The sequence below is a fragment of the Alosa pseudoharengus genome, unplaced genomic scaffold (assembly GCF_046254945.1).
Source record: "Alosa pseudoharengus isolate Yale_2024_CS ecotype anadromous, Long Island Sound unplaced genomic scaffold, YU_APseudo_1.1 YU_APseudo_1.1_scf_4, whole genome shotgun sequence".
In the NCBI taxonomy this organism is placed as follows: domain Eukaryota; kingdom Metazoa; phylum Chordata; class Actinopteri; order Clupeiformes; family Clupeidae; genus Alosa; species Alosa pseudoharengus.
In genome coordinates, this window is record NW_027468774.1 from 20,535,760 (window position 1) to 20,562,905 (window position 27,146).

Sequence of the window (27,146 nt, forward strand, 5' to 3'; positions counted from 1 at the left end):
TTAGTTGTAGCCTAGGTCAAACTGCTGAAATCCCCTTTTGCAAAAGTTGCTTTTTTAGTTGTTATGACTACGAGGTCGTAAATCCGCCATGTTTTCATTGCTCTAGCGTTGCGACAGAGACGGAGAACTCGAACCATACGACATGAAACTAGAAAATAATAATACGGCAGAAACAGGGAACGGGCAAACGGATCACGGCAACATCATCACTATTGAAACCACACTGGGAGACGAGGGTACATGCTATTCTTTATTCAAAATTGTTGTTATAATGCATGAAACCAACCCAACACTTCGTTCACATCATGGGCCTTGATTCTGAAATTGGCGACAAGCTAAAATGATGGCTAGCTTGCTAACCTAGCTGGAATAATGACCGCGTTAGCATAACGTCAGAGAATGTCTACGTTAGCGTACATTTCCTTGGCTTACGAATTCTGGGTGTTACTTAAGCTTACGAGTTTTCGCCCATTATATTGTTCTGGATAAATAATTTTAGTTTACTATTAGTTTCACAGATAGGTATTAATCAGTAGGTTTGATATTTCCAAAGGTCTTTGGGCCACATAACGTTAGTCTTTCTAGTTAACGTTAAGTTAACGTTACTGCTAACGTTAGCTATCTAGCATATCTGTTCACGTTAGTGTTATTTCTTGGCCAAAAAGAGAGGTGGACAAGCAGATAAATTGTGGTGTAGGCTACAAACTGAAAATGGTTATTGGCTTTTTCAGAGGACTTCGACCGGAGGTAAGAGCTACCCTAACGTTATGGTAAATTCGTAATGCCATCGAAGATGGTTTGTTGGCTAGCCTGTGACGTTAACTTGCATCATAAAGTTGTTGCTGTATCAATGAAAACATTGTTTATGGTCTTGCTTAGCCAGGTCTGATATGGCTTTCGCTCCGGTGAAGGAGCTGTCGTAATAACGTTAGGATACATAACGGGGTGCAGCTCTTCACTAGATTCATATTGCCACTGTTTTCCAGATGAAGATGTGCACAAATGTGGACGCTGTCAGGAGGAATTCTCCTTATTGGAGGCCTTCATACAGCATAAGCTGCGTCGGAGCTGTCAGCGTTCTCAAGAACAGCCGAATAAGGAGAGTCAGGTACTTGCATAAATATGGGTATAGGGTGGTCAACTATGATGGTTCCAGAAGTTCATCCATGAATCTGTGACTTTTGAGGTTGTTCTCTGTAAAGTAGTTTGGTGTATAAACAGTGGTCTTTATCATGACAGATTGCTGATGACGGAAATTCTCAAGCCACGCTAAATGACAGTGGCATATTGTCTTCAGTCGAGCAGGTCAGACCTGAGGATCCTGGTGAGTGTAAAGTATTTGTTGGCTTCACTATGAACATATTCGTCCTACATCTTGTTTCAGACCTACTCTGTGCACTTCCTGTCAAAATCTTACACCAAATATGATGAAGCTCCACCCCACTTCAAACATGAAATGTTAAATTTTTTTATGCAGACAAAGCCATTGCTGAAGTTTCCCAGCAAGCAACATCTCAGGATGTGGAGTCTAGCGATCAAGGGGTCCTGGCCTCTGAAGGCTCAGACGGCTCTAAGCTTCTGTTAAGGGTGAATGATGAGGGACGCTTCGTCTGCCAGCTCTGTGAGAAAACCTTCAAAACGGTGCGTTGTGTTATAGAGAACAAAGTTCATTTTGTACTTCTAAAAGCGCAAAGCATAAAAACAGTTCTTTTTTTCTTGCAGCCCAACATCCTGAGGACGCACATGTCCACCCATAGTGAGAAGAAAGACTTCCATTGTGACCTGTGTGGCACTTCTTTCAGAACCAAGGGCTCACTGATACGCCACAATCGCCGGCACACAGGTGAGAACCAACACCAGATGCTACCAGCCAGACGTCCACTGTTCCCCTCCTCAGGCCCCAGGCTAACTTTGTGTCCATTCCGCCCCGTCTGACCATCCAGATGAGCGACCCTATCGGTGCAATCTCTGCGGCCTCTCCTTCAGAGAATCGGGGGCCTTGACCCGACACATGAAGTCCATTACCCCGTGCACAGAGAAGATCCGCTTCAGCCAGTGCAAGGAGATCCTCGTTGGCAAGGATGGCGTCCGGAAAGGTGAAGAATACCTTCTGAAACTGCACATTCACCCAGTGAAAGTGCCTTTTAGGGTATTCTCAAATGGATCAATGTTTTGTTGAATTTGATTGTGATATAAAGTTTGTTTGATGGTTTGTGTGTGATAGAAGCACATTTAGCACTGGTCCTGTGTGTATTCTGTGGCCTGTTCTGAGCTTAGACTGGTGTAGTAATGGTGGCCTGTCTGTTAGTAGAGTCTGTGGCGGAGCAGCAGACTACCTCCATCCTGCCCCAGACGGAGGCTCAGCCAGTGCAGGAGGTCAGTGTGGTGGAGGAGACCCAGGAGCTCATCCACATTCAGATGGTGCAGGATCCAGGACAGGCCCAGCAGGTGTGTGTTGCTTCTCCAAACAGTGTGCTGAAGGGTGGTGTCACTTCCCCTGATACTGAGAGGTTGAATTCTCAATCCAAAAGCAGAAGCACGTGGGTAGAATGCTGTCAAATATTCTTCAGAGGATAAATCCAAATTTCAGCAGTTTTGTCCACCAAAGTCTTTGCGAGGTCTTTCAGGCAATTATTTCAAATGTACAAATAGATGGGGACATACAGGCATTTAACATTACAGGCGACAATAATAGCATATTTTCTGGACTTGTGAAAAATACTGTAACATTTCAGACTTCTTTTTCCAGGAGGTTGTGCAGCCTAAGCCTGAGCCCACTGAGGAGAGCAACAATTTGATCTGCCAGGCCATTATCAACTCGGGCATCGCCCTGGAGGCGGACGCCAGCACAGAGACAGACGCGGAGCCAGTGCCAGGGCCCGTAGAGAGCCGGGCCGCCGGGTTGGCCCTGCAGACCCCCGAGACCGAAAGCCGTGTCCCCGACATTCAGCTGTCCGAGGAGTGTGTAGAGATGGAGGACGACACTGCGCTAAGCTCCGAGGTAAGAGAACTGACCAGCCCCCGCACTCCAGCCCAAAGCTAGTGCACATCAGCGACTTCATACATAGTTAAAGTGTAGAGTGTTTTGGCCATATTTGTATCAACACTTTCCCAGAACATTGTGTCCAGAGGTTGAAGGGTACGCAGCTTCTTACTGCAAGAGGAAATGGGGTTGAAAAGTAGATATACAGGAAATAGGGATCATTTATATTTTCCTTCCTGAAATAGAAAAATCTCATTCATTTTCAAAATCTCATTCTCATTCACAAAAATCTCATTCTCATTCATCTCAAAATTAATTTTTCTGTTCACTGTTCATGCAAAGAAGTATATGATGATCTGATTAACAACATAAATTACCTTGATGAAAACTTGTTTTATAATAATTTAACTTATCCTCTGCAGGAAACTTCTGAGAAGGAGGGAGAGCCAGCGCCTGCAAAGCTCCACAAATGTCCTCACTGCAATCGGGTGTTCAAAGCTTTGAATTACCTTCGTTTCCATGTCAAAGGTCACCTGGGTGAGCGTCTAACCCTCCTCATCTCTCTTCACCTCGCCTAGTTAAACAGCAGAAGCATTCTGCTATACTGTACACATCAGCCATTTGAAAAAAGCTGAATGTTGGCGATTGAGTTCTGAGAAATGTTCATCTGTTGGTCGGAAGTGTAGAGCAGAGCTGTTTGGTTAGCTCTGTATGTTTGCAATAACGGGTGTTTGAGATGACCAAGGTGAAGATGTTAGAGAGATTTATCATGCTCCTCTCTCTTATAGGCTACAAGCCCTTTAAGTGCATGGTGTGCCAGAAGGAGTTCCTGACGGGCTACCTGCTGAAGAAGCACATGGAGGTGCACTTGAGCGAAAGGCGTTACAAGTGCGGCGAGTGCGGCAAGCTCTACAAGACCATTGGGCACGTGCGTGAGCACATGCGCGCCCACTCTGACGAGCGGCCCTTCCACTGCAACCGCTGCGACAAGGCCTACAAGACCAAGGTCAGAAAAATACCGTAACCACAAGGTTGCCCTCCTAACCAGGAAAGTGAAGTACGCACTTCACAATAGGTTGCCACAGTGGCAGGTCAGGCATGTTGACAAAAATAGGGCGGGGGGAATGTCTCTGATTTCAAACAAAGCTTTTTTCAATAGCCAATCGCGGAGAGGTGGCAGACCTTGTCAGTATGCACATGTACTGGGTGTTTCATGAAACTGCCGCCGACAGCGAACTAACAACCAAAACGATGGCGTTTAGTTTGCCTTTGTAGCCATCTCTGGTTAGCCTTTGCTTAGGCAAATGAGACAACTTCTGCAGAGGTTTAAAGCAACTGTTGTTACGAACTTTAATTTCTTCAAAAATCGACTCTGAACATGCTTAAATTACGTTTGTATCGGCAGCTATTTCGCACTGGTTTCAGTATGGACTTTTGCCCATGAACACAACGGAAGTGAGATCAGTGGGCGTCTCTGAAAGTAGCTGTTTTCCGGTTGTCAAGGTTTTGGCCCAGAAGTTCATTCAGCATGTTGCGAACTTCTGGGTACTTAGATCAGTTGACGCGTGATTAGTGTGATTCTGCAGGGTTTTCACCAAAAGAATGTCATTATGGAATGCATTGACACTTGCTCCCTCTTGTCTTCCACCCTATCCCAGAATGCCTTGCAGGTCCACCAGAGGACGCACGGGCAGGATAAGCCGTACGTGTGCCCTCACTGCACGCGTGGCTTCCGGGAGAAGGGCTCGCTGGTGCGCCACATCCGACACCACACCGGCGAGAAGCCCTTCAAGTGCCCCAAGTGCAGCCGTGGCTTTGCTGAGCATGGCACGCTCAACCGGCACCTGCGCTCCAAAGGTGTGTGAGAAACACAGTGTTTAGCCCTGCTTCTGCATGGCACCCAGCCTCATGTTGCACAGTAAACAGAATACATAATAGTCCACAAAGCTTCATATTGCACAATTTAAAAAAAAAATGTGTGTGTGTGTGCGTGCAGGGGGCTGCCATACAGGCCAGAGGGAGTCGGAGCAGGCGGTTGCAGTGGCGGTGAAGGAGCAGCAGGTGTCAGCAGAGAGCATGGCAGCCATTATTACCGAAGACCCCCACGCTGTGCTGGTGGAGTTCTCCTCTGTAGTGGCCGACACACAGGAGTACATCATCAGGGTGAGGCCTGCTTGAGGTTTATGTCCGGGGTGGGGCCGGGGGTCAGTGGCTGAACCAACCTAATGACTGACACTGCATTTCTTTTCAGCCGCATACCATATGGTAACTTAAAAGGTTTGTTGGATTCGACTTTGTGTATATATCTGTGACTTCCTCTAAGTTTGTGTCTCTACCCGTTGGTGCAGGCAGCTGCAGAGGAGTCTGTGCAGACAGAGGAGGTGGCCCTGCTGCAGGACACTCAGAGTCAGGTCAGCATCTGGGCTCCATTTACAGCACCAATGAATGAGTTTATTAAAATTTACATTTGAATTCGAGTTAAATTTATTTATATTTGTCAATTTCACAATGAATTGCAATGAGACATTATTGATATATTAGGTGCATACGACAGAACTACATATGATAAATAGCTACATAGAGAGAGTTTTGTTTTGCTGTGTTCCAGATGGGCAGTCAGATCATGAAGGTGGTGCAGCAGATCGTGAGCCAGTCGCAGCAGCGGGGCGGAGGTGGGCGCCAGATCATCGTGCGCAACGTGGTCGCCGGCGAGGACGACGTGTCCACCACGACCGCCACCATCTCTGACTCGGGCGACACCATCACCATCGCCACGCCTGAGAGTCTGACTGAGCAGGTGGCCCTCACGCTGGCCTCCGCCATCGGCGACGGCACCATCCTCACTGCCACCGCCCCGGAGACCACGGTCACCATGGTGACGGAGGGCGAGGCCCAAGAGGTGGAGGTGATGGAGCAGGAGCAGTTTGTCATCGCCGCCATCCCCGACGAGATGGAGTTTCAGACTGTGGTGGTCTGAGACGGAGACCGGCAGACCCAGACAGACTCTGAGAGATGAGCTTTGGACACAGCTTTGGTCACAACTGTAGTTTTAGACTCCGCTTTGGTCACAATGGTGACTGAGCCAGACACAGGGCGTTCACCACAAAGCAATGCCGTGCACAAATGAGTGAGAGACTAAGTGGAAAAAAAGGAACTAGTCAATGACATTGGCTACTTTGCCTTCTCCTACCTGAAGAACTACTCGTTTATGTGTGGTTTTGAACGAAGCTTTTCACATATATATATATATATAGTTCAATCCTAGTTAGTGAGTGAACTAGGAGAATATGTGAATAACAAACACAGCTGCTGAATATTTATTGGTTTCATGCTTCATGAAGAACTCTGTTGTCTTAATCTGTTTTCTTTAGATCATTGACTATCCAACCCAGCCTACAGTGAAAGCCCAGGCCTCACTGATGACAAATCAGAGGTGAACAGTAGCCCAACTGAACAGTGTTGGCTCGTGTTTAATGGCTGGGCCTTTTGTGCTTTACGTTTGTTTACATGCTAATGAAACAAAGGCCGCTGTTGCTTGCCATTTGTTGTATCATTTGTTGCAATACCAACAGATTTGTTCTGGTACACGATGATCACTGATAAAGGCAGGTTTAATCTTTACAGACGAATTGACTATTCCCAATGGGACATATTATGAGGGTAGTAACATTATTAACGTGCCAATTTGCCATGTGAATCCTAATATGGCAGAAGTAGACTGGAGCTAGTTGGAAGGCTCTCGTTGGGCACTGAATCGGTTACTGAGGTGCAGGAAATTAATGTCAGTGAATGATGATGATGTCTTAGTTGGGCCAGTATATAAAGTATATGGTGTTGTGGGCAGTATTGCCATGTTAATGATATGTTACTACCTGCCAGTTTGTGTTCAGTGGCTGCCGATGTGGATCTATTAGTAATATTTACTTACAGCTGTCCAGATTGCATTTCCATTTGGTTTAGTGCTGTTTAAATGAGTAGCAGGACTGATATGGAGAAAATTGGTGCATGTTTGGGAAAGGAAATATGGTGGCTTCATGTTTTACATTAGTGGGCATCCACTTTTACGTCTGAACCGAAGAATTTCTCAGTATGTCATTAATTGTAGTTACAATCCAAAGTCTCTGTAAGAGGCATGCCAAAGTAGTCTCATGACTTAACCCTAGATGTTTTTTTCCATGAAATATTAGTACCAAATATGCTCCCCTCTCTGTTACTGCAGGAGATCATTACTGCAGGAGATCATCAGGTCATGCTGTCAGTCATCTGCTGATGTCCTTGTTGAGAGGATGTTATTAAAGGTGTTTTTCAAACATTGTTCTGGATCTGACTCATTTTGAGAACGTTTTTTGAAAATTGTTCTGTCTTTTGAAGAATTAATTATTTTTAATTTAAATAATTTTTCATTGAAAGTGTTCTGATCAACTGATCAGTTCAGCAAGGACAGTAGCCATGCTGATGGGCGGAAATCTTTTTTGTTTGGTACTTGAAATGTTGGTCTGTATGTAACCACCATCCCTGTCTGTTGATCGGTTTTATTTCTTGCCAGCTGAACAACCAGGCCCCACAGGCTGGTCCCCGTGTGTCAGACTCCATGAGCCGTGGAGTGGGGCAGGGGAGGGCTTGGGCAGCAGAAGGAGTAGACGTACTGAGATGGACACTGAAACATGTCCGTGCATGAAAAGGATATCCTGTTCCTGGGCGTCTGAGAGCAATCTAGTTTTTTTTTTATTTCTTTTAAGAGATGTGTCCTGCTGCCTGTGTGAGATTCTGAGTAGTTTTTAGATTGTGTGTGGGAGTGTGTGTGTGTGGGGACATGCAGAGACCACAGGTGTTCTCAGCATATTATGGAGTGTCATCATCAGTGACAAAAGAAATCTAGGACACACGAGCTGATCCTGCCCACTTTACTGCGTCCCTCTTTCACCCGTGTGTCGGCCTGTCTGACTGGCTTTTTTCCTCCAGCCTCCCTTACCAGAGGGGTATACTACGAAGCTGGTTAGACATATCTAGGCTTTCTTTGTGTATACGGCAGGACAAACCCCCTGAACCAGCGATCTGAGGTTATTGGTACTAGGATGATGGTTATCCACTTTATTGGTTAAACCAGAATTTCTGCTTCAGACTCATTTCCATCTTGGGGGCCAGTGCAGTGTTGGAACTAGTGCCAGTTGTATAATATGGAGAGGTGTACAGCTAAAAATGATTACTTCTGCATTCACTAAAGCACGGGTACATAATCTTGGTTTCTCAATCTGACTGTGTTGGCCATTTAAATAAATCAGTTTCTTTGAAGTTATGATCATTATATCAATATTAAATTGGTTGAGCTCCACCTATACCATTTGACAGGCTACCAGTTATGGTTACACCATTTTCCAAGATAATTGATTGGTCTATAGGCATTACTTTTATACTTTTTGAGCTCTTGAGAGCCACCTGAACCCTGACCTTTAGCGCAACAGGTCACTAACCTACTTGCCTTGCTTTGTAGTATACCCCTTTGGACACCAGTAAGGACACCAGTGCAGCACCATTTGTCATCATACAGTCTCACTGTTGAGGACATTTATTGCATATTACACTTAAACTACGCAGCCATTGTGTACAAAATTATAGTGGAATATTGTTGTTTTGTATTTTCATCCGTTAGTGATGCCTATGTTGGGGTCAGACATAGTACTATACCGTTTGTGTGTGTGAAATGGAGCAGGAGGCATTACAGCTAAGGCTACTTGCTCCTCTTGTAGTTCAGCCTGTTGACATCTGTTGCCTCCACTTATATGATACTAGACTAGAGTGTTTCATTAGGTGTGGCTAGTAGTCACGCAGCAAACCACAAGTTGTCTGACCACACTGTGATCAATCTTAATGCAAGTGTGGTCATAGTAATATGTTTTCTTAAAGCATGCAGTGGTCATTCATCAGTGTTTTGTTAAGGCTTTATAACCTGTGAATTATCCGAGATTGATCACATTACAAGTGTATGGTGATACTGATGCCTAATCATCATAGCAAAGCTTTTCTGATCATTTCATATTGTCTGTTGGTCTGTGTATTTTGTCATTCAAGAGCTGTTCTTGCTCCCAACAGAGTAAAAATAGAAGTGCATGGTCAGGACTTTGGGTCCCAGTGTCATAATGATCCACAGCTCACAGTGCAGACCCTCTAGGGCGAACAGGCTTCCATTGCAGATATTCTGCTGCTCAGGTGAACTTGTGGGAAAAATAAACACAGCCCTGCCCCATCTCTAGTGTTTCTGTTGACGAGTGCTCTTTTTGAGTGAGAGCCGAAGCAGAGTATTTGATCTGGCAGAGTTGCTTGGCGCTAGGATGGAACAGCAGTGGCCTAGACAGATGCGGTGTTAGAGGGTCTTACAGCTTCATCAGCGGCGCAAAGCAGGGATCAACTGGAGACGTTTGTGTTAAGCTGGTGGTCTGCTGTTACTGTTAACTGCAGATCTGATGGGTGGTACCAGATCTGTCCACCCCTGGACCGAAGGCGAGTCCCCCTGTGTCTCAGCGTTGCATAGCGACACCCTGCCTCTGTTCTTTATACATGCTGTCCTCTCTTTCTCTCTCTCTGTCTCTTTCTTTCTCTTACTTAGTCTCTCTCTCTTCTTCCTTCTTGCTCTCTCTGTCTCTCTCCAGCAAGCCAGACTCTTTCTGGGTCAGTCCCCAGCCCTTAGAGAGACCCTGATCTAGAAGAAGAGAGAGAAATAGAGAGAGAAAAAGAGAGAGTGAGAGCATGTGAAGGGTTGGGGAGGGGAGGTATTTATAGAAAAATGGGGCTTCGCAGCACCTTTCCTCGAGAAAGAATCATTAGAGGACCCAGCTAGTGGTGTCCTAGTTTTGTTCTTCCCACATTAGTCCTGCGCACAGAGGGCCGTGGCTGGACTAACTTACCGGAGCGTCGCTCCACTCCAATCCACTCCACTCCACTCCACCGGAGTTAGTCCTCGCCCACCTGATCCTGATCCTGTCTCCTCTCTTCCCTCCTCTTCACCCCCTCCTTCTCCACCTCCTCCTAATCTGTCTCTCTCTTTCTCTCTCGCCGTTGATCTGATGGCCGACCCTGGGACCAGAGCTACGCGTCCACTTCCTGCCTGCGCCGAAGACGCCGAGACCCAGGGCAGGAGCCCAAGAGCCGGGCTCCTCTGAGCTCAGTGAGGGGACACCAGACGGTGGGAGGTGGGGGCCACCGCCGCGTTGGTGGCGGTGTTCTTCTAAACAGAAGAGGACGGAGGTGGGCGGCCGCGACGGCCGTCTCCTCTCCCTCTGGCCCGGAGCACCGGCACGCTGAGGCGATCACTGAGCCTGAACATGCGGCGCTTCCTGAGGAGCCAGAAGGGCCGGTTCTCCCTCCGCCAGAGCCGGTCCGGCTCCTCCAGGGGCTACCGCAGCGCCTCCAAAGACTTCTGTGAGTGACCGCTCTATGCCGTCAGCCCACCTCTGCATTCTACTTGTGGCTTTTAGGGGCAACATTGCAAATAGCTTTTGCACTTGAGGCTAGAGGTTTAAGTGGCTTTGATGTTGTGGGTCAGTAGTTGCAGGGCTGTGGACAGTGCGGTGTTTTCTTTGTGCATGTGACATGTAGAAGGCTGAAATGAAGTTACATTGTGTTCGTAAAACTTCACCCATTCAACTGAGGTGCTGCGAGCCATTTAATTCTAAGGCGCACACAAAGAGCTGTCATGAAGGACAATTCAGCGCTCACAGAGTTAAATTGTGGCATTTGTGCCTTTTCTTTTTACAGCGTGACCTGATTTAAATTCAAATGAGGAATCTGTGCTGCTAAGAGACATTTTGGTTCCTCAGAAAGGACTCTTTCGTGAGCAAGGGGACTGAGGTGTACAGTGGCACTTCTTTTTCTTGCTTGAGTTGTTTTAGAATAGCCTGGCTTCAAAGGGGTCTTCAATTTTGTCTTTTTATCTCTGTGCATACACAGAAAAATATATAATATAGTAATGTTCTAATCTTACACTGATACAGTTTACATGATGGCAGAGGGGTGCATTTCTCCTTATGGATATTCCAAGTATACTTGATGATATGTCTATGATAGTGTAACGGATTGCATACTGTGTGTATGAGGCTCCACACTCCAGTGTGATGTATATGTGTGAGAGTGAGTGTGAGGTATATGTGTGAGAGTGAGTGTGATGTATATGTGTGATTGTGAGTGTGATGTATATGTGTGAGAGTGTTGCTATGGAGCAGGTGGGGCGAGAGGAACTCAAGGTGTGCAGAAGGGCTTTGACAGAATGAGGGGAGAGGCGCCTGCAGTGAGTGGAGAACAGGGCCAGCTGATCTGGAATCAGCCTCTTAAGAAGCCCTGTCACGGAGGGAGCTTCACACACTGCAGGACCCTCTTCTTCATTAGAACGGAGTTCTCATTATTTAATGGCCAGAGCTTGCATATTTAATACTAATGCACCATGTATGAGTTTGTGTCTCTTGAAAGTACTCCATCAGGATTACAGAGGTGACATTTAGATTTTAAAATGTAGGCGTCATTTTTTTTTTTTAAAGAAATATTGTCTTAATACTTTATTATGCATTTGTGGGTGTGTATGTGCGTGTGTGTGCGTGCATTCGTATGTGTGTGTATGTGTGTGCATTTGTGTGTATGTGTGTGTAGCTTTGAGCATGATGCCGCCATCTAACCAGGGCTGGCCGGAGGACTTTGGCTTCCGCCTGGGCGGTGACGGGCCGAGCTACATCCTGTCCGTGGTGGAGGGCAGCAGTGCCCACATGGCCGGCCTGCAGCCAGGGGACCAGGTGCTGGAGGTGGACGGCCAGAACGTGTCCACACTCAGCCCCCAGGCCCTCGTCACCCTGGCCAAGACAATCAAGACCGTGCCCCCAAGCATAGGGGTGGTGTCCCGCATTGAACAGGTGCCACACACACACACACACACACACACACATACATACAAACACACCACCACCACTAATGCTCGTCAGCTTTGGTTCTACTTTGACAGCAGCTCAGCTCCTTTTTGTAAATTGCTAAAATGATGTAAGCACGTCTGAATTAAAAACTGACGCATTTGAAAGTCAAATACGAGATTCAATGCATAGTAACTGATTTTTGTTGTTGTTGTTGTTGTTGTTGTCCTCAGTAGATTTAGGTTGACATGTGCTTTGTATGGTATGTAGTATAGGTATGTGGTAAAGGTCCTCAATCAGAGGCAAGGGCCTATATCAATGTCAGAGATTAAGGTGGTTTGTGTTCAAAAATCTTTGCTACAGTGTTAAAATCATGTCCAGGTTACTGGAAAACTCGATTCCAGACAACAATCTCTTTTTTGACAGACTTTAAGTCCCAGTTCCATTGTGGTTCTCTTTGGAGTGGTTTGGTGGAGAACTATTTAAGAATCAATTATTTCAGAATGAAATAGTTTTTTTTAAGTTATGAAAATCCTCATTAAAAGCACATTACTCAAGAGACACTGACCCACCTCTGGTGGTTTGATCTTGGACAGTATCATTCATATTAATAATGTCCCCCCAAAATAGGCCGCCAGCCTAATGATTTAAAGACATCCAGCTGTCTCAGAGGCCAACTACAGTATACCAGTTGTGAGGGAATGCACTCAGACTGTTGACATATTCTCCAGCTATATTTTAATCTAATCAATGACCTTTGAATTGCAGAACCTGTTGACAGACATGCTAAACTACGTGACCACGTGACCTGAGGAAGGCAGACAGGCCGAAACATTGTCACTTTAGTCACATTAAAGACTTATATGTGTAACTCGGGAGTGTGCGGCACTTCTCTCCTTTTGCAAGTTTTTTTAGACATGCTAAACTAACCACAGCTCATTTCACAATGAAAGAAAACGATGCCTTTCACTGAGCTTTCTTGTTTCACTGAACTGAGAGCACTGCATGGCTATATTACAACTGGCTTGATAAGCGTATGCTTCTTGCACTGATAAAATATATTTGTTGGTGAATTTTTTGGAGGTGCATACAACTGGAAATAGCAGTATACATGGTGGAAGCAGCACATATGTGAGTTTGAAACTAGAGATTCTAACCACTCCTTATAACCAATTTTGCTAGCCGACTTTTGCCACCGGCCCACTGTTATCCTCCTTGTGAAAACCCTGTGGAAACTCATGTTGATTTACCACCTTTTTACCTGACCTTTGACCTCTACCCCCTAGATTGACATCATCCCGGGGCCCGACGGCCGCTTCGGCTTCACCATCGTGGGCGACAGCCCTCTTCTGGTGGAGGACTGCATGCCCAGCTCCCCGGCGGGCCGCAGTGGCCTGCGGGCGGGCGACTACGTGATGGAGGTGAACGGGCTGCCGGTCAAGCAGCACGAGATGGCGGCGGCCATGATCAAGGCCTCGCAGGGGCGCACGCTGCGCCTGGGCGTGCTCAGCATCAACCGCTGGCAGCGCCGCTCCGCCAGCGCCAGCATGAAGGAGGCGGCGGCCAACGCAGCAGCGGGCATGACCACCCCGGTCAACATCGGCACCCCTGGCAGCGCTTTGGCCGGCGGCGGGCCTGTCAGTCCGCCACACATGAGCGGGGACAGTGTGCGCCAGGACCGCAAGCACAAAGCCCAGGAGTTCAATAAAAAGGTGCGTCTGTGTTAAGATCTCTCGGCAGCATATTGGTAAACAGGAATCATATACATTATGGGAGGAAAACTGTGTCCTGACTGTGGCAGGAGCTCCAGTGTCTCTTTTGGATATACTGTATCTCGTGTCTACAAATTTAGATAGTCAAGTCTAGAGGGATGCAGGCTGAAAATATCTGCACATTTTTATGTTCATACTGTATTATATGTGTTATCAATGTATGCACAGAAGACTCCGATCTTATAATATCAATACCCTCAGCAGATCTCCGGACTCCAGCAAGTGTCCAAACATTTCACCTCTGTATCAGTAACTGTATCTGCCTGGTTGATATCAGTTGATGCCGTGAGGGAAATTTGGTCTCTGCATTTATCCCAATCCGTGAATTAGTGAAACACACTCAGCACACAGTGAACACACAGTGAGGTGAAGCACACACTAATCCCGGTGCAGTGAGCTGCGTGCAACAACAGCGGCGCTCTGGGAGCAGTGAGGTGCCTTGCTCAAGGGCACTTCAGCCGTGCCTACTGGTCGGGGTTCGAACCGGCAACCCCCCCCCCCGTTACAAGCCCGAAGCGCTAACCAGTAGGCTGCCCACGTGATGTGATAAAGCCACTGAAAAAAAGCCACTCTTCCAAAGAGAACAAAGTAGAGAAGATATTTCACTCTTCCGGCATGAATGCCATGAAAGGCCTAGTGAATGGTTGTCTACCAGATGTGCTGCCTGTCTTAAGTGAGCTCTGCTGCCCCCTACAGGTGGAGGAGATCCTGGGGGAAGAGCCGGAGGTGAAGGAGCGTCTGTTTGACGTGCTGAAGCAGTACGCCACTGAGAGGGACGTGGAGAACCTGGCCTGTATCCTCCCCGAGATCCTCATCACCGAGGAGCATCAGCAGCTCATCGAGAGCGTCAGGTACAACACTTCAACATGCTGCCTTCTCCACAGACTACCAGTCCTGGTCATGTGGTAAAAACTGCAGCTTTCTTTAAAGGTTTGTGTACTGATGGTGAGATGTTACTGGAAGACGAGGATCTTCTGTTTGAGATTCCCCCTGGTGAACACAACTCTCACTGTTTAAAAAATGGCATGATATGAAGGAGCATTAGAGATGCTGGCAGCCATTATTTAGTCATGTGCCCTTGACAATGACTGTCCAATGTCTAACCCTGACACTGTGTGCATATTATGAAAAGAAAAAGACAGCTTCTGCTGACAGTTTTGTCATAATCGGGACAGCTTGTGAATATTTTACTGAGCAGGGACATTTGCTCAGTCTCAAGAAAGTCTGTTGAGCAGATGAAACAAAAAAGGTGGTTTGATTGGTTCCCATTGTTTGATGTATACAGCTCATGTTGTTGAAGACTGCTGGCATGCGTGGGATGTTCTTAATCGGCGTGTGTGTGTGTGTGTGTGTGTGTGTGTGTGTGTGTGTGTGTGTGTGTGTGTGTGTGTGTGTGTGTGTGTGTGTGTTTGCGTGTGTGCAAGTGTGTGTGTGTGTAGGCCTTCAGCAAGAGAGCATACTCAATGGTGGAGAAATCTAAATCTGTATGGTGTGATTGTAGTCAAGGCCTATTGAGATATCATTAATTACCAAGTGCTGAATGGAGGTTGATTTGCGTGCCAGCTTGGCAGTCAATGATTCTCATCACCCCTGCTGGGTGCGACCTCTTGGTTATGTGTTTAATATTGCTGAAGTAACAATAGGCTGTAGGCAAAGAAGAGAGACCCGGCATTCTAATTGGGAGAAAAAAACAATCAATCACTTGCAGCAATGGGGGGAAAAAGTGTTTTTTCATTGTGCAAATGTGGATAGAACATCCCTAAAGAAAGGAGACTAGCTGTCTTTGATCAGTTTGAAAACCTAGCCTGTCACAGATGAGTCCGCTGCACGCCGGAGTGGGAGGCTGCCTGGTTTGAAGTCGCCCTCCTTAGATATCATGTTGGCGCACTCCACGCTGTGCTCAGATCCAAACGAGGGTGTGTGCTGGGCCCCAGGGAATAGCCAGATGCTTTATTCTCCGCGCTGATTGGAAAAGTACAAAAAAACAAACACTTCTGCTCACACATCTACCACCGCCGCCCCCCTCTTCTGCTGTTCCGCTCTCATCTGCCCAATATTCTTTTCCTCTTCCTCTTTTCCCCCACTCTTCCCTCCCCCTCCCTCTCTTCCTTCCCCCTCCCTCTCTCACAGGCATATGTGCAATATTAGTACATATCATAGAGTTGTTTAGTCGGAAGCCCCCACCTCCCTTTTTCCTTTCTCTGTTGCTGTGCTTGGTTGTGCAGATTGGTGCTGTTATGTCCAAATCTGTTATTTATGTGATACATTCTGTGCAGTGAATCTGCTCTCTTTCTCTCTCTCTCTCTCTCTCTATATATATATATATATATATATATTTCCCTCTTTATCTGTCTTCCCCTCTCTCTCTTTCTCTCCTTCTCTTCCTTGCACATCCAAATGCAGTATGCTACATACACTATAAAAATGCTTTGAATTTCCACAAGGTGTAAAGGATTATGAGGGACACCAGCAATGAGCTGTCTGAGGTGAGTTGCTCTGTGCGTCTCTTTCTCCTCACACTTCTTTCCCCTCTGTTCTTCCTGGCTATGTGAGAGATGCTGACTCTGTACACTGATAGCTGTATGTTCTGTGCACTAGGTTGACTTTTGATTGTGTTGCCCATCCCTTTGCCTAGACTAATTGATGTATGCATTCTGGAAAGCATATGTGCTTGATGGCATTTAGTTAATGCTTCTTAATGCAAATGTAAGTTAATGCTTCTTCAGGATTTTATCTTCAGTGAACAGAGACCAGGAATCTTCATAATGTCCAAAGCTTTGATTTCATATGATGTCAGGGTACTGAGAATATCTTGAGATGATAAATTCAGTGGTACAGGTGTAAAGGCACCTCTTACATGCAGTTTACTGCCACTCTAGCTATTCCTAGTTGTCTCATATCCTCTTATCACCCTAAAGAGGTGGTGAAGTAGTCATAGTGTCTGCTATTTCCTAGTAATCTTGGCTCTTTGACAACATTTGAGCTATTCTGGGCAACCCATTTCACTCTGTTTTGATGGTTTAATGGTAATGATGTTTTTTGTCACATGTTGATTTAGAGCTTTTGGCCTCCTGAAAGGATCTCTCAGAGGGGTACATGTTGGGATGTTGCAGTGTGAAGTGTTCATTTGTGGTTTACATGTTAGAAGCTTTAGTGCTGTTTTGTGTTTGTTAAAGTGCCACTCTTGCAGAGCTGACAATGTGCTCTGAGCACATTGTTACTTTAGTGCCATACCAGCTAGTGATGCTGGGTTCCATTTTGACACTTCACTGCAAATGCCGTGCTCCTCTTCCTACCGAAATGGAAACTCAGCCGCCTCACGTGCGGGTGCTGGTGGCACACTTAACCACTCAACGTGATGTTCCAGCTCTGAAGCTGAACTCCACTTGGACATCAGGGGAGAGTTTTGCATGAGAAGCATGAGAGACGAGTCTAGAGGCCAGTGCACAATGACCTATTTGTGTACTGGACATGTTTCCCTGCTGTCTGCCTGGCTCCCCATCAGTCGCTGCCCAAATATGCCCATCTTTCCGAGGTGTTGCGTTTGAGTTATGCTTTATGTGAGGTGGACGCAAACAAGGTAGAAGGTTTAGCTTAGTGTAGGAAGAGCATAGTGGTGCAGCTGTCTATCAGGTTTTAGAGTACAGGAAGTTTTACCCCCTTTTTATCATGTAGAACATGCTTGTCCATGAATAGTTAAAAGCTTAAGTTGTTGCGTTATTATCTAAAAGCTTTAGTTGTTACAATATTTTCTGCAAAGATTTAGACATTGTTGGAATGGTCTGTTTAACAGGGCACAATGACAGCTCAGGCAGGCATTCATCTCCTAACTCATGATCACCTCCTACAATCAGAAGATGGGTTTTTTTGTCAGAACTAATTCTGGAGCGCTGATTGCTCTCCCAGGGGGGGCCCCCTCCAAAGTGTCTCTGTAGGATCGTCTGCCATCCACCTATTAAAGAGCTCCCCCTATAGGACTGTGTCTCAGTGTAGAGTTGTCGAGGCAGTGGAGACAGGAGGATTTGGGGATAGAGACTTCTGCACAACGGTGCTGACAATGGAAGTGCTTTGCTTCCAGTCGTGTGTGCCAGATCAGATGATTAGGCTGCGGGTCTCGGGGGATTCAGCCTGATAGCGCCGTAACTGCACGCCCCACGGCAACACAGTGCTAATGGAGTGATGTTAATGACAGCCTACAGTAAAGCTGACAAATTATGTGTAGACAAAACAGGAGCAGACTTTCATTATATCTATACAAAGCCATCAGCATTGCCCAGCATCTGGTGAGACTGTAATGATTGATATGCATAACATCAAATACTAAAGAGCTCGTTTGCTCTCCTGCCTCGATCGCCTGATTTTTCTAAATTGTATTCCTGAAGCAGTATTTGTGGCACCCATTTCATTGCTTTGTGGTTTTATTCTGTGGGGACTCCTTGGCATATTATTTGGTGTTGCTATGTCAAACTAATGTGTCCATTGCATCAAAGCACTCTCTCCTTACGTTACAACCCAACCCTTTGACCTTGCTCACGGTGCTTTACAAAAAATTCAGCCTTGGAGGAGCCATTTCAAGCCAGTGTTAAGAGCTCAGACGTTGAGGCTCTATAGTTGTGCCTATGGTGAGGGTAGCATGCATGCTCCCACAGCTCTCCGAGTCCTCCTCTGGGCAGCCCATCAGCGTCGCTCATCAGTGCTGGCAATTAGTGTCCTCTTCAGTCCACTTGAAACCTGACCAGCCGCTGCATTCACTGTCCTCAGGAAAAAATTAGAAAAAAATCTGCTGAATTTCCCCCAGCGGACGCACTCTATTTTTACGCAGCCTACTTCCTTTAGCACTGCGTCTCTCAGGTTTGTGACGCACTTCTAAAAAAGTTCTTTGACAAATTCAAATGCATTGGGGAAAGTCGGGGGGGATTAAAGGTGGTGGTTTGGTTGGTGGCGGTTGGGGAGGTATGCTGTACAATTTCAAATGACTGAATTATGTGCGTTTTTTTATTTTCTTTATCTCACAAGACTATCAATGCACCTGGATTCAGTACTCCAAGACTCCAGCATTTGCCCAATCTGTGAAGAGATCTTTGGATTGGATGCTGAAGGAAGTTTGTGATGATTAAAAATCTGTGTGAGGAGGACTGTATTGAGTGTACTCGTGCCTGGGGACTGGTGGTCCGTGTAGATTCGTGGGGGCCGGGGTCCTGAGATGCTCTGTGAGATGCATGTGGGATGGCTGCAGTTGCTGGTGGTAACGTGAGAGGATGCTGCGGCGGTCCCTCCGTCCCGTCTCTTCCGCTGGGCTGTCTCAGGCTGCCTGTCTGTCAGCTGCCAGTCAGCCTCCCACCTGCACATGTGGAGGCTGTGAGAGGAGCCTCCGATAGAGCCTCTGCTGGTCCCACGCGGCCGAACTCTTTGACATCCAGAGAGGGACTCCCTCCCTTGCCTTCTTCCTCTCTTTTTTTATCTCTCTCTCTCACTCCTTCCCTTCCCTTTCTTATTCCTCCTCTTCATTTCCCCGTCTGCTTCTGGCTTTTCCTCTCCTCCTCCCACAAACTCACTCCTTCGTCTCGCTTCCTTTCCCTTTCCCTCTTATTCATCTCTCTCCTTTCTTCTTCATACACTTTCTTTCTTTCTGCCTTTTTCCCTCTTTCTCCCTCTGCCTTCCTCCACTGAGGCAACAGCAGGCAGGCACCTCCCTCCTGGTCGGACTCAGGGAGGCATCCTCGTCTACCAGGAGACCCGAGAGAAGAGCAGAGCTGAACTTAGCCCTGCTGCGCTCGCGCGGCCGACTTTCCCACAGAACCCGGAGTCACCATGGTCCCGCTCGCTCTCCACCACGCTGACGGCAGCGCACTGACTAAGCGTGAACCGTTTTATTTCCCTCTCTTTTTTTCCTTTTCTTCACCTCCTCTTGTTTTTCTCCTGGAGGGATGAGGTTGAGGGTGCCAGGTTCCTGAAGAGCTGGTAGTTTCCCCAGCCAGAGGCTAATCTCACACTTCTCTCTGGACGTTTGGGAATCCTTTACATCTGTCCGCTCCTCTACTGCTTTCTTTACCGCTTTCTGCTGAATTATCAATTATTCAAGCGTACATGGGGACTCGGGGTTTGGGAGATAGCGGCGACGGAGTATCCGGCGCCTAGTTGAAAGACCCAGAGCCTCCGGACAGACAAGCGGAGTCATGGGGAGGGACAGGAGATTCTCCAAACACTTTCGGTAAGGTGGACCACAGAGACTTCTTTGTTTTCTTCTCCTCTCTCTCACTCCTGCATGAGCTTCAGGGGGGTCTCTTATCACACGCGGGTGGGGTGGGGTGGTGGGGGAGTGCTTACAGCCCCCCACTGTCAGGTGTATAAGAGCAGAAAAGTCCCCGGTGAGTTCTCAAGCCAGAGCTGTTGCATTGATGTTGGATTAAATATAGCTTCTATTAAATGTACTACAGCTTTGTCCAATTTGGGGCAGTTTATTTTACAGACTTGATTCTGTTTTCTCGAACATGACTGATACTAAAACCAGGTGTTTATGTTACTGATTGTTCCTGAATTTTTGAGATGCTTCTCTGTCTCTGTTTAGCGGGAATACATTTTATTTGTGTTGAGGTGTGAAAAGAGGCTGTTTCTATTTTGATCTTAGTATGATTTTCAAGTCTTTCCTTGCATGTAATATTTCCGTCTAAGTGGTGTTATGTTGTTTGAGTGGAGAGAGACTCTATTATGTGTTGGGTTTTTTTTAAAGAGAGAGAGCCTATTGTCTCCCACTGTGAAGGGACTGATGATGAGAGTCTGGGCATCCTGTTTTTGTTCGAGTACAGTCATCTTTCTTTACATAGCATCATGCACATGCTCCCTGTGTGAGCCCAGAGCGAGCTGTCACTCTCACTCTCCAGCACTTCTGAGATGCATGTCATTTTACACACACTCATAAATACATGTACACACTCATAAACACATGGACACACACACACACACACACACACACACACACACACACGCACACACACATAAACACACACATGCACACACCACAAATTCAAAAAACTAGTGCATCAGTGTAATTGGAAAGTATCCATCAGCATGCACATACAGTACACACATACACAAACATACACACGCAGATACTGTAAACACACATACTCACTTGCACACAGCTACAAACACACACACACACACACACACACACATGTACACAGCCACACACTCTTACAGCAGCAGCAGCAGCAGCATCAGAGCAGTGGCTGGCGTGTGCTCCTGAAGTCTGGCTGAGAGAGCTGCAGGCTGTGCCTTCTGAAGCCCCTCTGCTCTTCCTCTCCACTTCTCCCTAACTGGGTCTCACTTGTAATCCAGGCCTCTCCTTTTTAGAACACTCTCCCAGCTGCCTTCGTCATTCATTCTCATTCTCTTCTTCTCCTCTCCTCTCCTCCTCTCTTCTCTTCTTTTCTCCACTCTTCTCTGCTGCTTCACTCTTCTGCTGCTTATGCCCTTGTTCCATACACCCCCCCCCCCCCCTCCACATAGGTAATTTTAGATTTCTTATGACCTCCTTCTAATTGAGGGCATCCCAGCCTAAATGAAAGTTAAATGTAAGAATCGTTTGCCATGTGTGTTGCCTCCTGTGTAAAGTAAGAGATATCACTTGTAAATGTTGGTACAATAGTACTCGTCATACTCTGAATAGAACTGTATGTACTTATTTTAGTGATGGGCAGCATTTGGAGCTCCCAGCACTCTAGTTCAGATGCCAGCTGGGGTGTGAGTTCCGCCGATGTGGCAAAGTTTCAGTTTTCACATACTCAGACATGTACCCATTTTTTGCGGGACTGGATTTGACTCTCAGTGGGGGTAACAGATCTCATTCTGGCGTGTTGACTGCTGACATAAATAAGAGAGTGAAATAAGCAAATGAGCTGATTGATCAGGGGCTGTTAATTACCATCTGCACGCTGGATGCCAGTGTGACTGCACTGGGCTATAAGATCAAGGCCCAGGTGCCCCCCCCCACTCTCTTTCTGTCTCTCTCTCTCTCGCTCTCTCTCCCTCTCTCTCCCTCTCTCTCTCTCTGGCCTACATAAAAGGTGGTGATGTGGAGCTGAGCTGGTAATGTGGAGCAGGATTGGGCACACCGAGTGACCTTGAGGCCCGGTGAGCTCTGTCTCTGAGTGAGTAATGTGCGGTAAACTCCCAGAAGTAAGCGGTGGTGTCCGTTTTTACCACAGGCCAAGATGGGCCAATCGTGAGCTCTCCATACACCTGTCAGGATGGGAAGTAGTGGTGATGACAAGAACTACCAACTGATGGTGGTGGTGGTGATTTCTTGATTCATTCAAAGTGTATAGCTGTCTGCTAATTAGTAATTAATAATACAATTAATTAATTGATAAGAGATGTGAGTCAAATTATGTCTAGTGAGATCTGATAACTAGTAACGGATGATGATTTGTAATGGCTAATGAGGATTTAGACTGATTTAGAATGATTTGTGGTGATTCATCATTTGTGATTCTTATGATTGCGGATGATTGGTGATGATTTGGAGTAATGGAGTAACGTATTTACATGCATTTCAACAAAGGTATAAATTATTTCTTTCTCTCTTTATTGTCTCATCCTACTGTTTGTCTTGGTAAACAAATAAAGATCTCGGAACAATGATTCATAAACAAGATTGCCCACAGTATGAATTTAGTTCACGGTTACCATGGAGACAGGGGTGGAAGTAACTAATTTATAAAAAGTGGGCTATTTGTGAAATTCTTGCTATTTGTGGCTGAACCCAGACCCCTCTCTCTCTTTACATGTAGAAATGTGTGAGTGTATGTGAGGGTGGCTCGGGGGAGAGCTGTTTGTGTGTCACTGACGGAAATGTCTGGATCTCTCTGTTGTGGTTCTCTGAAGCTTTGCAAGATATATTCATGTATTTGTCTACTAGTTTTATTTGATGCAGTAGTCTGTACAGCAAATGAGAACAGTGTGTTTCTCTTGAGCACTCAACATACAGATAAACACACTTAGCTTTATTCAACACTGTTTTAATGCAATCTTTTGCAGGCTATCAGTCAGGGTCTGCATAGGAGCCCTGGCGCATCTCAGAGGTAATATGGGAACTGTAATGATATACAAGATTTCACTGCTCACTGTGACCCAGTCAGAGTGGGATCGTAGAGATAATTTCTGAGCTGAGGGCTTTACTGCCTTCTGTCTACGGTTGGCATGGTGCCTCTTCCTCCCACTTGTCTCTCCATCTCTTGGGCTCCTCTCCGGGGGGCGGCTCCCTGACTGGGCCCCTGTGGGAGTACCATTCTCCTGTGCCAAGGTGTTCAACGTCATGTGATCCCAACCAGAACCAAAGTGGGTCCTCCCAGCTCATCTCAATTCTGACCACCTCTATTGTCACACCATTCATTTAACAGCCTCTGGCCGACCAGAAGAGTTCGGTATCCCTGGGCCCTGTCGTGGGAGATGCCATAAGTCATTGGTTCTCAAAGTGGGGTCCGCAGCACATTGTCAGGGGGTCCTGACAAAGTTTGCTACAAAATATGAAATTGTCCCATATGGCGAAAAATGCTACAGTATCAGTATTTGCCCAATTGATCTGCTGATACGTTACATCAATATGTCAAAACACTTTACTATTAATTAACCGCCAACAAAATGAAAGTTATGTGAAGCAAGCACTATGTGTTCAACACAATAGGCCTATATTTGACAAAGAAACAACAATTCATTAAAAACATCCTACATAGGCCTACTGTCAAAGTTCGCTAACATGACTATTGTGGTATTAGCACTCTACTGTATGTTTTAAAACATAAGCATCTAACAGAAAAAAAGACTTTACAGCTACATGATTAATTTAAGTTTTATGTGTTGCGATTATGAGGGGTCCTTGGAGAATTTTCCACTCCATGAGGGGTCCCCGGTCCACAAAAGTTTGAGAACCCCTGCCATAAGTAACTGAGTCAGTTCCACTCCATGCTAGTCACTTGGCTGCAGATCCCTGGAGACTGACATGAGTGGTGAGTCAGAAGGCTCTGAGTGGGCAGGCACTGGGCGCAAGTGTGAGGAAGAAGTAATTAAATCGTGGTAGCCCTCACTTCATCTCAAGGTGCCATGCTCTCTGGCTGTTTCCCTTCTCTTTTTTTTTTCTCCCTCTCCCGCCTCAGGTTCTCTCTCTCTTTCCCACCCTCTCTCTTTCTCTTTCCATCTCCCTCTAAAGCTCTCACACAGTGCTGACAAGCTCTCTCAAGCTCTCTGTTCCCAAGGCTCTGTTCTACCATGTCATTTCTGGTACTGCAGCACCTGTCTGCAGTGCAAGCCGTTGGAGTTGACCTGACAGAGAGATGTCTGTTGATATGCAGCTGATCCCAGCTGGAAGCCTCTTCTCTCTCTCTCTCTCTCTCTCTCTCACTCTCTCTCTCTCTCTCTCTCTCTCTCTCTCTCTCTCTCTCTCTCTCTCTCTCTCTCTCTCTCTCTCTCTCTCTCTCTCTCTCTCACTCTGCCTGGTAGTCTTGAGGTGCCTGAGGCATTTAATTCCCTGTGATGCCACATGTAGGTGCTCTATGCCTGAAGGCGTGGCAGTGCTCTTCTCTCTCATCGCTGCACCAGATGCGACTGTATTTTTGTTTCTGAGTCAGTAACCACACAAACCTACTCACTGAAAAAAGTGCTGAAGTTGGAAGTATATCCCTTGAATGAGCATTATGATTTCTCATAGAGGCAAGGGGAGCTGAGGAGAAAGAAAGAGAGTGAGGTGGAAAAAGGAGAAGAAAATGAAACTGACTGAAAACAAATGCCTCAAGGGCATGTCCATGCTGGTAGCGCTAACAAGTCAAGACTGCTCCATATATCTCAGTGTGTATCGAACTGTGCTCACTGTCCATCTCTTCTTCGCCTCTGTGATGGCTCCTCCGGTACTTCCTCTCCTCTCTTCCTCTTTCAAAAGGGATGCAGTGAAAATAGACACGGTCAGAAAAATCTCACCTGTGATTCACATCTGGAATGACTTAGTCTAGTTAATGACTGGATGCTGTTTCTCTCTCCCTGTCTCTGTCTTATCACACCCCTATATTGTCATTGTAATATCACACATTTACCGACTTTTTCCCACCTCTCTCTCTACTCCTCCTCTATCTTTTTCTCCCTCTCTCTTTCTCTCTCTCTCTCTCTTGAACACACCCCTTTGTTTTCCCCCAAGGATAACCCCCCTATCTTTTTCTCTCTCTTTCTCTCTCTCTCTCTCTCTGCTCAGCCATATTTCTACCTGAACATCACCTCGGCCCCTCCAGCTGTTGAAAGGCTGCTCACATCAGGCTCTCCCCACTCTCCGATCCCTCACTCCTCTCTTGATCCCTTTTGCCCTTCTTTCTCTCTATCCCCCCTCTTCTCTCTTTCTCACTGTTTCTTGTTCTCTGTCTCTTCTGCGCCATGTTCCTCAGGATCTTCATCCCCAAGAAGCACCGGCAGCGCTTCGACGAGGTGGTCTCCCAGAGCCTGATCAGCCGGCTGCGCGGCCGCAGCTTCAGCGAGCATCGGCACAACCGACTGCGCCGCAGCCGCAGCGAGGACCACCCCGAGCGCCTGCTGGTGTCCACGCGCGCCAGCTCCGTGCCGCGCACCGCTCACGAGGAGGGCCTGCCCCCGGCCTCGCGCGGCCTCCGCAAGACCACCTCGCTCATCGCCGGACATGCCAGCGCTGCTCCCAACGCCAACCGCAGGTCAGAATGCACAGCAGCCCACAGGGCTGTCTCTGGCACACCACTACTTATTATAGTCATGGCTGCACTCAGAACATACCATCACCCAACCTCTTAGGAGCACATACTACTGTGTCCTACTTTATACACACTTTGCCAAGTCTAGAAATCACACTGACATTGACCCTGTGACCATGAAACCCGTTTCTATCACATACTGGACACAGCCATAACATGCCTATGTTATATACATCCTACTGTTGCTTTTTCACATTCACTGCAGGTTAGGACTCATAGCAGGTCCATTAAAGTAGCTCACATCTCTAAATAGGACATAGTATTCACAACATATGCTGATTTGCTCTACTGTAATATTGTACAGTTATGCGATATAAATATCTCATTTTGGTAATCAGCATGGTTTACAAGCTTTCTGGTGTGTATGAAATATGCATTTGACTATCAGACTTGACAATTCAGTATGTTCATTTTAAGAACTGTTTAAGAACTGTAGAATATTAAACAGTGAATACCTTTCATCTTCCTGGCCTTCATGTTTTTGTGCCTGCTATACTTGTGTTGGCAGCCTGATGTTTGCTGCTCATTAATTTGCGCTTGGCGAGTGAGAGAGATTTTTCACTGTTATTTTATCACTTGCAATTACTGTATTTTCTTACTAGTTTTGTAGTCTTTTCCCTTCATAAGCTTTTCCATTACATGAGCTTTCGCATCTCTGCTTTCCCTCCCCTCAAAGAGCTTGTGGAACAAATACATGGGAATAGGAGTGTGTGTGTGTGTGTGTGTGTGTGTGTGTGTGTGTGTGTGTGTGTGTGTGTGTGTGTGTGTGTGTGTGTGTGTGTGTGTGTGTGTGTGTGAGGAAGTCCGGGAGTGTGATTTAATGTCGGGCATAATTGCACAGTGAAGTGCTACAGAGCCTGATTGCTCACCTGTCAGTAACCTGTCAGCTTAAAAGTGAGACTTAGGAGGCACACTTCAGCTCAATCATGTATAATTACACCAGCAAGTGCCTTTTCTTCTGCCATCAAACTGATCTGGGTTCAGTTCCAATATCTGCAACCTCAGACAGGAGCATTATGTGCCACATGGGATGCAGTGGTGTTTTGTGTAAAGCACATAATTAACATATGAGCAGACTGTTGTGGATTATATCTGTAGGCAGTTATGGTAAATAGATTGAAGGTGAAGGCTGACATTGTGTGGTCCTAACGTGTAGGTGTAAGTGGTCAGCTACTTCTGGTGGATGAACAAAAGTATTGCTAGATTGTACTGAACATTCAACTTAAGATACAATGAATGTGTTGCCTTCTATGGTGGGTTAGAGGAAGGATGATACTGAGCTGCTTGAGGTATTACTCTCCTTTTACATGAGATCACCTAACAGCCCTCTTCAGTGGATGTGCTCAGGTTTCTTCAGAGCTCAAGGGACCCAGCCAACTCTATCTGGTTCTTATAAACACTCCTTAAAACTCTTTTTTAACTTTCGTCCCCTTTTCCCTTGTATTTTGTGTTTGCTCCCTCAGGACTGTGCGAGTGTACAAAGGCAACCAGAGCTTCGGCTTCACCTTACGAGGCCATGCTCCAGTCTGGATCGACTCTGTCATCCCAGGTCAGGATGAGGAAGGGGGTGGGCATAACCATCAATTACATAATTCATTTGACTGCGTATGTTAACTCTCTCTGCCCTGATATACTGAAAGGTCTTATCCATTTATATCCAGTTGGGCCATAGATTTCACATTTCAAGCACATAGCATTCAAAGAGTGTTTCCTGTGTTGTAACACATTGCAAAGAAGGCTG

The 27,146-nt window shown here is 46.4% G+C and overlaps 2 protein-coding genes across 3 annotated transcripts in view; both read left to right on the forward strand.

The window, feature by feature from the left end:
- The first annotated feature begins 81 nt into the window (after positions 1-81).
- e4f1 (E4F transcription factor 1) lies at positions 82-7,297 on the forward strand. Of its 2 annotated transcripts, none has more exons than XM_076265235.1 (14): positions 82-236; positions 987-1,108; positions 1,240-1,324; positions 1,478-1,641; positions 1,723-1,843; positions 1,944-2,096; positions 2,309-2,448; positions 2,750-3,001; positions 3,406-3,520; positions 3,772-3,989; positions 4,642-4,840; positions 4,980-5,146; positions 5,332-5,394; positions 5,592-7,297. In XM_076265235.1, the coding sequence occupies exons 1-14, from the start codon at positions 143-145 to the stop codon at positions 5,958-5,960; spliced, it is 2,262 nt and encodes a 753-aa protein (XP_076121350.1). In that variant the 5' UTR covers positions 82-142; the 3' UTR covers positions 5,961-7,297. The 2 variants fall into 2 exon arrangements, with proteins under 2 accessions (XP_076121350.1, XP_076121351.1); XM_076265236.1 differs by having other exon boundaries at positions 83-236; positions 2,312-2,448.
- Positions 7,298-10,302: 3,005 nt separating this feature from the next.
- The window catches only part of grid2ipa (glutamate receptor, ionotropic, delta 2 (Grid2) interacting protein, a), a 30,354-nt gene continuing 13,510 nt past the window's right edge, over positions 10,303-27,146 (forward strand). The window contains exons 1-7 of the mRNA XM_076266644.1: positions 10,303-10,403; positions 11,628-11,877; positions 13,158-13,428; positions 13,519-13,583; positions 14,340-14,494; positions 25,070-25,348; positions 26,869-26,954. Of these exons, the coding sequence (XP_076122759.1) occupies positions 10,303-10,403; positions 11,628-11,877; positions 13,158-13,428; positions 13,519-13,583; positions 14,340-14,494; positions 25,070-25,348; positions 26,869-26,954 (1,207 nt within the window). The remainder of the gene's footprint in view (positions 10,404-11,627; positions 11,878-13,157; positions 13,429-13,518; positions 13,584-14,339; positions 14,495-25,069; positions 25,349-26,868; positions 26,955-27,146) is intronic.

Excerpts from the sequence above, each read along its gene's own strand:
- e4f1 (XM_076265235.1), top strand. The coding sequence starts at position 143 with ATGAAACTAGAAAATAATAATACGGCAGAAACAGGGAACGGGCAAACG. Across the intron at positions 1,642-1,722 it reads GTGAGAAAACCTTCAAAACG|CCCAACATCCTGAGGACGCA; the intron begins GTGCGTTGTGTT and ends TTTTTCTTGCAG. Across the intron at positions 5,395-5,591 it reads TGCAGGACACTCAGAGTCAG|ATGGGCAGTCAGATCATGAA; the intron begins GTCAGCATCTGG and ends GCTGTGTTCCAG.